The sequence below is a fragment of the Lepus europaeus genome, chromosome 15 (genome assembly GCF_033115175.1).
Source record: "Lepus europaeus isolate LE1 chromosome 15, mLepTim1.pri, whole genome shotgun sequence".
Classification (NCBI taxonomy): Eukaryota; Metazoa; Chordata; class Mammalia; order Lagomorpha; family Leporidae; genus Lepus; species Lepus europaeus.
In genome coordinates this window covers 84883256-84895763 of record NC_084841.1, presented here as the reverse complement: position 1 = coordinate 84895763, position 12508 = coordinate 84883256, and the positions used below count along the sequence as shown (strand labels likewise).

Here is a 12508-nt window from a genome sequence, read left to right as displayed (position 1 = left end):
TTTCAGCTTCCGCTAAAAAACATATGCATAACTCCAAACTAACGCTTCTCATGCTCAACTGTAACCACTCATTTACCTGTCTCTCTCCCACTAAAACTGTATTCATCTCTTAGCCCCACCTGCACTCCCAGGAAAGTACCTAGGATGGCAGGTTTTCAATATAAATTAAACAAATATTTACCTTTTGACTAAACAAAAAGATAAAGCAAAAATTTGCCTGCTGTTCTTCACTACACTCAGGTGACTACTATGTGTCAAGTATTGAATTTTAGCATAAAGAAAAACGTTCACTTTCAGAGCAAATGACAATGTATTTTTGCTTTCTACCCATCTCAGAGGAAAAGGTACATCTGTTTTAACAAGGTAATCCTCCAAACCTAAGTAGTAGCTATCTGTGTTACAAATATTTTCTTTAGAGGCCAGCACTGTGGCACAGCACAGAGGTTTAAGCCACTGCCTGTGATACCAGCATCCCACATGAGTGCTGGTTCAAGTCCTAGCTGCTCTATTTCCAATCCAGTTTCCTGCTAAAAAAGTAGATGATGGCCCAAGTACCTGGGGCCCTGCCACCGAGACCCAGATGGAATTCCCTAGCCCCTGGCTTCAGTCCATCCATGTTGTAGCAATTGGGGAATGACCAGTCACTGGAAGATCTCCCTCTCTCTCTTTTTCCTGTCTTTCCCTCTCTTTGGTAACTCTGTGTTTAAAATGAATAAATATTTTTTAAAAACAAACAAATTGATAAGCACACTAATAAAGCTTCCTTAACCAAATCTTAAAGAGAAATTTCAGCTTAACTTCAAATTTTAACCTATGCACAAAAGCCAAGAAAATGTAATGTGTACCTCTAATGTTAACTGTTAGCAAATGCATTCACTGTGAATATTTTAATGTGTTAAATAATTGAACACACTAAGATCAAAGTAGTTCTGTCACTAACTAGCTACATAGCAATTAGAAAAGCTCTCTCTGGGACTCATTCCCTACCTACAAAATGACAAGAGTTGGCAAATGATCTCCAAAATCCCAAGCACATCTTACTGTTCATGACTACAATACTTTAACTAAATACACAATAAATCATTGGTATACAGAGATTTAACATAGCCACTATCAAAGCCTGTGATATGTAGTTATTGCTAATGGCAACAAACATTAACCCCTTCCTTACAAGGGCTATAAATGAGCAAATATTGAGAAGAATCAGCGTCCCAAACAATGCAAAGGAGTAGAGACATCCCACCAACTAGCACTCTCACTTCAATTAAAGAACTAAATATGTCTGGGGCTGGCAGTGTGGCATAGGGGGTTAAGCTGCCACTTGCAATGCCTGTATCCCATGTGGGAGCTGGTTCTAGTCCCAGCTGAGGCACTTCCAACCCAGCTCCCTGCTTGTGCACCTGGGAAAGCAGCAGAGGATGGCCCAAGTGTTTGGGCTCCTGCCACCCCACTGGGAAGCCCAGAGGAAGTTCACAGTTCCTAGTTGGGGCCTGCCACCACCCCCCCACCCCCCCCACCCAAGGCTTATATTTAGTATGAAATATCTGAACTACTCAAACAACTAGGCTATTCAGTAATAAATGATACAATTGTGCTTCATTTCTGTTGATCAATCTAACAGAAGGAAAAAGGGTATCAGTAAGCATCAATTTAAACAGAATTTTTAGTAATCAATCTACTACTAAAAGCAAAACTTTTGAGATTAAAAAAAAAAAAATCATTGCTTCTAGAAGCAGAAATAGAGTGAGAGCACCCATCCACCACTTCACTCCCCATATGTCCACAATGGCTGAGGAGCTGAATACAAGATCCAGAAACTCAATCCAGGTATCCCACATGGGTGACAAAAAACACATTATTTGAGCCACCACCTGCTCCCTCCTAATGTCCACACCAGCATGAAGCTGTAACCAGGAATCAAACCCAGGCACTTTGATGAGGAACACAGGCAGGCATCAACTGTTAAGGCAAACATCAACCCAGTGGTTTCTCTTTTAAGGTTGAAACAAAAAACAAGTGGTTTTAGTCATGGAATACTTACACTAAAATATACAACTTCACAGCCATAAGAATTTGTACAATTTTGTAATCATTTATGGCCATCAAAAAATGGCCAAAATAAAAATACCCAGTAAACACTGGTGTTAATGAAGTTTTGGCTTCGGTGTAATTCAATCTTCCAATATGACTTTCTTTTTTAGGGAAAGAAAATAAACTATGACATTGCTTTTTCTACGCAGATCATGGCACTGGGGCAAACCATGGCATTCACCAGGTGAAAGATAACAAAAATCAGCAAACACTATGTAAAGGGCATAACTACACAGAGAACTAAGCAATCAAGACAAATATTTAAAAAGCCTTCTAATAACTTATCATAAAGATAAAAGTATTAAGTTTATTTAAAAAAAAAAAAAAACTGCCTTGACTTACAGTGTTAGGTATTACAGCTGGCAGCCTAAAACCACATATTTGTTCAATGGAGAACAACTTGGTGAAATTCCTTCTTCAAACATCATTTCTTATAGGGAAAAAAAGTCTCCCTTTCTCTATTCAGTGCCCCTTAATATTTATCTCTTCATAAGCCAAACCTCTCTACTTCTAAAGGTTTATTGCAACAACTCTATCATCATTTATTGATTCTGTTTTTGCCCTAAAGGATCTCACAATAAATAAATAAAAAATAGCTGGTGGTTGTGAAGAAGTAACATGGGAAGATGACCTTTAAAAATTCTCCTAGTAGTGAAAACCATTAAAGGGACCATGTGTGCTAAACATATGGGAGGGAAGGCAAAGTACCCTGAACCATTAAGCTCCCTCTGCAACTCAGGAGGAAACAAAGTTCCAGATTCAAGTAACAGGTAATCTAAGCAGAAGGAAAGGACACCTGACAATCCTCACAGCCTTCAGCAAAAGAAAGAGTAATGGTGAGCCAGGCATTGAACAAGTATAATACAGTAAATGCTTGCACTGAAAAAAAAATTCTAGTTCACCAAGCTCATCATCACTACTTCCTCTAATTGCACTCACCTCTTCAGTGTTTCTAGAACTCCATTCTCCAAGTCTAAGGGAAGCTAATGCTCTGATGTGAAGGAGTGCCTGACCTGGATGCGGTTATGGCAGAAGGGATATGAAGATCTTTGTTCTAATTTACTATGGCAGAGGCAGATGTGTTCGGCAACCTGTCATTACTGCTATGACTGACAGTAATGATTAATTTCTCTAATACACAATGAGATGTTATATTAGGTATTACCAATGTTTGGGGGCAAGTTCTCTAGAAATAACAACATGGATTATTTCTATAGAAAAAAATGTTTCTGGAGCCAGCACTGTGGCATAGTGGGTAAAGCCGCTGACTGTGATACCGGCATCCCATATGGGCACTGGTTCGAGTCCCAGTTGCTCCTCTTCCAATCCAGCTCTCTGCTATGGCCTGGGAAAGCAGTGGAAGATGGGCCAGGTCCTTGGGCCCCTGCACGCAAGTGGGAGAACCAGAAAAAACTCCTGGCTTCAGATTGGCGCAGCTCTGGCCATTGCGGCCATCTGGGGAGTGCGCCGGCAGATGGAAGACCCCTCTCCCTCTCTCTCCCTGCCTCCCTCCTTCCCTCTCTCTGCCTCTCCTTCTCTCTCTATGTAGCTCTGACTTCCAAATAAATACATACATTTTGGGGCCCACGCCATGGCTCACTTGGTTAATCCTCTACCTGTGGCGCCGGCATCCCATATGGGTGCCAGGTTCTAGTCCCAGTTGCTCCTCTTCCAGTCCAGCTCTCTGCTGTGGCCTGAGAAGGCAGTGGAGGATGGCTCAACTGCTTGGGCCCTGCACCCGCATGGGAGACCAGGAGGAAGCACCTGGCTTTGGATCAGTGCAGCAATGGCCGTCGCGGCCATTTGGGGGGTGAACCAATGGAAGGAAGACCTTTCTGTCTCTCTCTCTCACTGTCTGTAACTCTACCTGTCAAATAAACAAATAAAATCTAAAAAAAAAAAAAAAAAAAAAGATTTAAATAAATAATACATCTTAAAAAAATGTTTCTTAACTTCAATGAATTGGATTTTTGAAACTCAATCTTTTCATAAGTTTTTACTTATCAAAGATAAATAATAATCAGACTGGTTCTTGGTCACAGCACAGCACAGTGCTGGGTTAACACAGGACTGGGTTAAAGTCAAATTCTATCACCATTAACTCTGTAATTATGGACGAGGATTTAATCTTGCTGTGCTTCCATTTCTGTATCTATAAAATAGAGGTTAAAAAAATACAGGATTGGGCCAGCCCTGTGGCATAGCAGGCTAAACCTCTACCTGTGGCACTGGCAATCCATATGGACGTTGGTTCTAGTCCCGGTTGCTCCTCTTCTGATCCAGCTCTCTGCTTTGGCCTGGGAAAGAAGCAGAAGATGGCTCAAATGCACCAGCATGGGAGACCTGGAAGCAGCTCCTGGGTACTGGCTTCAGCCCAGCTCCAGCCCCATTTGGGGAGTGAACCAGCTGATGGAAGACTTCTGTCTCTCCCTCTATCTATAACTCTACCTCTCAAATAAATAAATAAATCTTTAAAAATACAGATTTACCTGTATTTTAATATTAGTTTAATATTTTAAGAATTATTTTATTTATTTGAAAGACAGAGGAGTTACAGAGAGAAGTAGAGCCAGAGAGAGAGAGAGGTGTTCCACTCCACTGGTTCACTCCTCAAATGACTGCAAGGGCCGGAGCTGAACTGATCCGAAACCAGGAGCCAGAAGCATCTTCCAGGTCTCCCACGAGGGTACAGGGACCCAAGGAGTTAGGCCATCTTCTATTGCTTTCCTAGGCCACAGCAGAGAGCTGGGATCGGAAGAGGAGTAGCTGGGACTTGAACTGGCACCCATATAGGATGCCAGCACTGCAGACCGGGGCTTTAACCCGCTGCATCACAGCACCAGCTCCTACTTCTTAAGGATTTAAATCAGTTAAAACAGAGTTTGGAATAATATCTGATAAATATTAATTGCTAAATTAATATTTATTACTATTATTGAGGAAACATAAAATTCAGTTTCTTATTCTATTTACTCTTAAAAATCTAGTCCAAACCTTCTTTGTGAAACATTTAAGTTCTACACAAATTTAATATTCCTTCTTTTGTGCTTACAATTTACATTCTTCTAAATGTATATAGTAATGTTTACAAATTCACATATTCAGAATCACAGAATCTGAAGTCAAACTATAAAGGTCATCTAGTTCTTTTTCAAAGAAACTTTCAAAGTCATGTGTTTATTTTAATTTTCAAAGTCATATCCTGATTGAATTTTTTTTTAAACAAAAGCACCATAATCAGATAGCAAGATTCCGAGTCTCAATATCAAAGTAGCAAATGCTATAACTACTTCAGGTTTTTCTTTTCTTTTCTTTCTTTCTTTTTTTTTTTTGACAGGCAGAGTGGACAGTGAGAGAGAGAGAGAGAGACAGAGAGAAAGGTCTTCCTTTGCTGTTGGTTCACCCTCCAATGGCCGCTGCGGCCGGTGCACCACGCTGATCCGAAGCCAGGAGTCAGGTGCTTCTCTTGGTCTCCCATGCGGGTGCAGGCCCAAGGACTTGGGCCATCCTCCACTGCACTCCCAGGCCACAGCAGAGAGCTGGCCTGGAAGAGGGGCAACCGAGAAAGAATCCGGCGCTCCGACCGGAACTAGAACCCGGTGTGCTGGCGCCGCAGGCGGAGGATTAGCCTATTGAGTCGCGGCCTTAACTTCAGGTTTTTCTAAATTTAGAAAAAATTTATGGTTTATGGCCAAAATGTGAAACATACTGAATCTACCAATACAATTACTGTCTGCTTTATTTAAGTAAAAGATAAGGATGTAAAATTGGGATATCTGGGGTAAATGAACTGTATTCTCTGAGAACAGCCTGAAACTAATAAGTGATTATAGCAAGGTTGCAAGATATACGGTAAATATACAAAAGTCAATCACTTTCCACATACATGCAGTAATGAATAAGTGGAACACAATACCATTTATATCTGCATCCAAAAAATTAAATACTGAAGTATAAATCTAACAAAATACAGGTACGTAAAAGATCTATTTGAGGAAAGCTACCAAACTCTGATAAACAAAACAAATGGATCAAAGAACAAAGGATAAGCCAATCTTAAGAAACTACAATGAAATTAACCCAGTCCTATGCAAGGGAACAGTCACATTCTAACACTATTTCAAATAAGCGTCTTTAGGAAAGAAGTGGTAAAGGAGAAAAGTCAGAGGAAAAAAGAGCTGAAAAGAAAACCAGATTTCCACCATTATGTGGTGAAAACCACATGTGCTAAAACCTGACCAGAATACATCCTCCAGATGACTCATGTTTGATTTTCACTAAGGTAGCAAAGAACCTCCAATGTTTCCATCGGTCTTTTTGCCTGTATTTTCCAACAAAGGTGGTTTAAGGACCATCAGCTTCATACTTAACTGCACAATTTACAAAAAAACAAGATTTGAAACTTCACTTCCCTCTCCCCCAGTAATCGGGTCCAGATAAGATTTTTTATCAATTATCAGTTAATTTCTAGGCAAATCTAACTTTGAGAACCAGTATGCCAACCCACTTTTCAAAACCCAGTTGAAATCACCCACTATACTACATTACCACCACTGGCACCTGCAGTTAGAGTATCATTCCTCTGTATTCTCTGAGCATATCACATGCAATTTTCGTATAACATTTACCATATTACCTCTTCCCAACAATCCCTCCAACCTTCCCCACAAAACAAAAGACAAATAAAAAACCCTTTCTTTATTTACACTAACTATGGCACAGGTTTACAAAATTTCCCCCACCAACTTAATCCCAGCAGTAAATTATTACAGGATGCCTATATCCATAAAACAAGCTGTGAAATACTTGTAATTTCAGAAACTAGCTCTACTCTTTATCCCACAAACCAGCTTGAATGGCAGAAAGGTTTGTTTGTTTAAATTTTATAATTTTCAAAAAGAAAAGTACAATGGTGTAGTTTTATTCTTTTAGGAAATCTTCTATAAATATTTCCACAACTTCAAAGCATAAAAATTAATCAGGATTTTTAGTCTAGATCATAATTCTATTATCATTTGCTCACAAAATAAGAATTTCATTTTACATATAAGGATCTAATGCACTTTGGGCTACATAATGCATCAGAGAAGGAATACACAGAATATATTTATAATAACTAAAACAAAAATAAAGCAAAAAGTATCCCAAGAGTTATTTTCCATTCTGGAGTACTATTTAAGACAGTAGTTAAATACTTGGCTAAACACATGAACGAAGTTCTCAGGTATTACCTGCATAATGTATAAAAAAGTAAAAAAGGAAATGACAAATCATACTTAAGAAACCAAAATGACAAGGAAAACACTGTGAAAATAAGAATAAATTCTATGTAACCAATAACATGTACCTATTCTGAAAAAATTCCTAAGTACAGAATCATAAATATAAGAATCAGATAACTTTAATGATCTGATTGCTTTAAATTTTACCATATTTGTATATGGACAAAATTGTCATTTTTCCATTCAATTATTTTTTTACCTACTGTCTATAGTCCCACTAGTCTAGGGTCTTTTGGCTTTTTATTTGTTAAATTTCTTATTGGTTAAATATTAAGCCTTTGTACTATATTTATTTGAAAGGCAAAGTTACAGAGAAGGACAGATGGGGAGAGAGAGGGAGAGGAAGGAGGAGGAAGGGAGTTGAGAGAGAGATTGAGATCTCTCATCTGACTGTTCATTCCCAAAATGGCCACAACAAACAGGGCTAGGCCAGGCTGAAGCCAAGAACCAGGAGCTTCTTCCATTGTCTCCCACATGGGTAGCAGGGGCCCAGGGACGTGGGCCATCTTCCACTGCTCTCCCAGGCACATTATAAGGGAGCAAGATTGGAAGTGGAGCAGCAGGGACCTGAACCCGTGCACATCTGGGCTGCCAGCACTGTAGGCAGCAGCTTGACCCACTGCACCACAGCGCCAGACTCCCAGAAAGTGCTTTAATCCTTGTCAAGCCACACTTTGTTGATCTAGGAGGAATTTGGAACACTTATCAAAATTGGGCCATTTTACCAAATTCATACAAACTAATAATGGCAGAACGTGATTTTCTGAATTTAGTTCTGGTGTTCTTTTTATTAGGCCCAACAGTGCAAAAGAACTCAACTTGGGGCCAGCACTGTGATGCAGCAGGTTAAGCCACTGCTCATGATGCTGGCTTCCCATATACTAGTGCTTGTTCCAGTCCTGGCTGCTTCACCTCTGATCCAGCTCCCTACTAATGTGCCTGGGAAAGCAGCAGATGATGACCCAAGTTGTTCTTGGGGTCCTGCCACTCATGTGGAAGACCAAGACTGGTTCTTGGCTCCTGACCTGGCCTGGTCCAACCCTGGCTGTGGGCAACCATTTGTTGAGTAAACTAGTGGATGAAGATCCGTCTCCCTCTCTCACTATTATTATGCTTTTCAAATAAATAAATAAATCCTAAAAAAAAGCTGAATATTATATAAATGTGGCAATGTTGACTTCAATTAATGGCTAAACCTTTTCTTTTGAAAGATTCTAAACACCGATCACATTTCCACAGACACCAACTTCACAGCTGGGAAAGATAAAACTGATTCAAGTAATGAACTCAGAAACGTAATGCCAGATTGGAGAAAATCATCTATTTGGCCCCTGCTAGCTTTCAGGTGACGTTCTGAGAAACTTTATTTTTTTTAAAGATTTATTTATTTTATTCGAAAATCAGAGGTCATCCCCCAATTGGCCACAGGAACCAGGAACCAGGAGCCAGGAGCGTCTTCTGGGTCTCCCACGCTGGTGCAGGGGCCCAAGGAATTGGGCCATCTTCCACTGCTTTCCCAGGCCACAGCAGAGAGTGGGGTTGGAAGTGGAGCAGCCGGGACTCGAACCAGCGTCCATATGGGATGCCAGCACTGCAGGCGGCGGCTTAACCCGCTACACCACAGCGCCAGCTCCCTGAGAAACTTTAAACATTACTTTAAAACATAACTGCCTCTTTGGAGCTGGCATGAGGAGAGGGGTTCTACTTCCAGCATACTGGGAATAAGTTCACATTCAGCTTCTCTGTGACTATGATGAACACAAGGACTTCAAGAACACCCTTTATTCAACTTTTCATATCAAGAAGTCAAAAACTGAGCTTCAAGAAATGGAGATCTGAATTTTAGTCCAGTGTACACCAAACTTCTGTTACCTACTTCAAGTAAATCACTACCTATTTCTAGAACCCAGATTCTTCCTTCTGTAAAATTGGGAGTTGGGAGTAAGGAGACAGTGATTAGGATTTGGTTTCAGTTCTACTGTTCTCTATGCTCAATTTCACTGATACAAAAAAGGAAAAGAAACAAAACTCTTTGAATGAATACAAACAATATTAATCACTGAGGTTTCACATATATATGTCATTTAGTCTATGTGAGACATAAGTTATCTGACATATAGATTATCTGGTAGACAGCACCAAGAACTATATTACTTTGTTTTACAATTTTTTTCTTTTTTTTAATATTTATTCATTTATTTGAAAGGCAGAGTTACAGAGAGGCAGAGGCAGAGAGGTCTTCCATCCACTAGTTCACTTCCCAAATGGCCACAAAGGCCAGAGCTGGGCTGATCAGAAGCCAGGAGCCTGGAGCTTCCTCCAGGTCTCCCACGTGGGTACAGGGCCCAGGGATTTGGGCCATCCTCTGCTGCCTTCCCAGGCACACTAGCAGGGACCTGGATCAGAAGTGGAGCAGCCGGGGCAGCAAGAAGTGGAAAAGCCGGATCCATATGGGATGCCGGTATTGCAGGTGGCAGCTTTACCTAGGCCACAGCGCTGGCCCCTGCAAATACTTTTAAATTTCTAAGTCATTCAAAGTCATCACACAAAAGTTGGATGCCAGTAACTTTTGGCCCTGGAAAAAGCATGACAAATTGAAGCTAAATGCCAAGGCAGAAGCTTATACAGATAGGGGTTTGAAATCTTTTGGACAGTCAAGTTAACTGACAATGTTGAACTTTCAAGACCCTGTGATCTTGAAAAACAGCAAAGGTAATAAGTCTCTCCAGGGACACGCAACAAGACACCTTTGGGATGCCTGTAAATCATTGGATTCCAAACTCAGCTTCCAAATCCAGACTCCTGCTTGATGTGCACCTTGGGGAGGCAGTGGTGATGATTCTGTACTTTGTTCCCTGATACCCACAAGAGAGACCCAAATGGAATTCTAGGTTCTTGGCCATGCCCTGGCCCAGCACTGGCTATTTCGGGCACTTGGGAAATGAACCAGCAGAGTGATCTCTGTCTCTCTCAAAGTCCTTCAAATAAATATTAAAAATATTAAAAATTTAAAAGAAAGCTCCTCCATCCTTTTGTGTTAGGGGAAAAGAGCTTATGGAAAAGAACCACCATTCCCCAATTGTCTCCCACACCTGCCGATTATGACAAGGCCAGACCTAGACCCTCCAAACTCACAGTGGTAAATGACCTGCTTCACCACTTGTCTCCACAGGTGAATCAGAACAAAATTCTTATTATCCAAACATTGAGACTCTCCTTTCCAGGACCCTGCACTTGGCCTGGCATCAGCCTGATACACCACAGCTCCTCCTCCGAACAGCCTTCCTTACGGTAAAACATTTTCTGGTTACTATCCATCCTATCCCACCTCCCCGTACGGGTTTTTTTTAATACTTATTTACCGCTCCCTACAAAAGAAAAACCCTTTGGCCTAATCTGTGAAATGCTTGCAGATTTTGTGATAAGGGCATTCTCCCTATTCCAACAACTCCTTTCTCCACGCCTTTGCGCCTTTCCTTTTGTACGAAGTACGTCCTTGCTAAATCCGTATTTTTTCATTTGACACCATCTCCAATACTGAACTGGTTGGGTCTGAAAGATAATTGCTGAGTTCTTTTTTTTTTTTTTTTTTTTTAAGTGCTAAGTGCCTACCCTCTCCAAGAGGAGGATCCGCAGTGACCCTTTTCAGCAGCCAAAGGCCGAAAACCTCAAGTTCTTGGCCGCCACTGTGACGCTGTGAGGGGTGGCGGGAGACCAGCAGGGCAAGGTCAACTGTGGGACCACCTGGCGCCACAGGCCACACACAGGGAACGAGACACCGACTCCGCACTCCGAGACAGAGACGCCCCCAGCGTCCGCCCCACTAGCCTCACGGCGAGGCGGGACAGATCCTGGTTCCTCAGAGGCTCGGGCGCCCCGAGGAAAGCGGCGGGTCCTCCCCAGAAGCTCGCCCCAGAGCTCAGCCCGCTCCATTCTGAGCAGGGCACCCAACCGGCTCCCTTCACCAGACTGATCTCCCGGCCCGCTTTCCCCACACTCTCGTCACTCCTGTCCTCACAGAAAAACTCACCATGGCGCCAAAGACCGGTGGAGGGCCACACACCCTAGAGCCGCCGGCACCCTCCGGGACCTCCCGTCCCCGTCCTGCAGCGGTGAACCACTCCAAAGCGCGAGCGAGCGCGTCTTCCGGCTCTGCCGGAAGTTCTGCTCGCGCGGGACAGGAAATCCCGCCCCTCTCCGGAACGCCGGCGACCCCACGCCACGCAGAGGTGAGGAGACGCAGGACGTCCTCTACGGCGACTTCCGTGGGTGCTAGGTTAGGGGCTGGGGGCGGTGCTGACCTTGAGAGCGCGCGGGGGAGGCGCAGGCGCAGCTCAGGTAGGTGGGCGGACGGAGCGCCCCGTGGCGCGCCTGCGAGGATCCTGAGGTAGGTTGGGTGGTATCGGCTGCTGCGCGTCCTCCGGGTGGGAATGGATGGAGACGCCGGTCGGTGCCTGAGGTGGGAAGGACCCCAGCCCCAGCGGGTTGAGTGAGAATAAAGGCCACAGTCAGGCAGTGCTGGTGCTGAGACAACCCGGCAATTGTCTCCGCTTCCTTCTTGGCGCCTTTTCCTCATCTCGGTAGATCTGTCTCTGTGGTTTCTGTTTCCTGCCTCAGTGGATCTTCCAGCTCCACCCTCCCAGAGGGTGTGGAATCCGATCGTGAGACGTGTCTTCGCTGTCCGCGGATACCAGCTGAAGCCAGAAGCACATATTCCAAGACCTGAGGAATTGAAGAAAAGTCTGCCTGATTCATATATTCGATACGGATGCTTCCTTTTAATTAAAAAAATCAGATGGAAAAATGAAATTTCCACATCAATTTTGTGTTCTTTTGACCCCTCATATCTGTACCAGCCCATTCCTTCGGCTTTTTGGTTTTATTATAAATGAGATGCAGCACTCGAGTCAGATTTGGAGTGGAGGTACAGAAAACCTTAGACTCAGAAATTTATCTCACAGTTTGGAGATCCTTACACATATTGTGACTATCTGTAATTTCATCCGTGAGATCTCTTTTTGCCATTCTGTCATGTTTTTTCACGAAGTTGGAATAGAGGAGGGAAATTAGGAAACTTCAGAACTTGGCAAAGATGAGCAGCGGGGTGACTATGGATGTTAAGTTTCTCCATCCTT

At 42.7% G+C, this 12508-nt stretch overlaps 1 protein-coding gene across 4 annotated transcripts in view; it reads right to left on the bottom strand.

The window, feature by feature from the left end:
- TMEM161B (transmembrane protein 161B) overlaps positions 1 to 11532 on the bottom strand; it is a 77525-nt gene extending 65993 nt beyond the window's left edge. For 2 of the 4 annotated variants that reach the window (XM_062212430.1, XM_062212428.1), the window contains exon 1: positions 11404 to 11532. In XM_062212430.1, coding sequence (XP_062068414.1) covers positions 11404 to 11406 — 3 coding nt within the window. In that variant the 5' untranslated portion in view covers positions 11407 to 11532. Of the gene's footprint in view, positions 1 to 4311; positions 4389 to 11403 lie in introns of all 4 variants that reach the window. The other 2 variants (XM_062212429.1, XM_062212433.1) reach the window with 2 other exon arrangements.
- Positions 11533 to 12508: the final 976 nt, after the last annotated feature.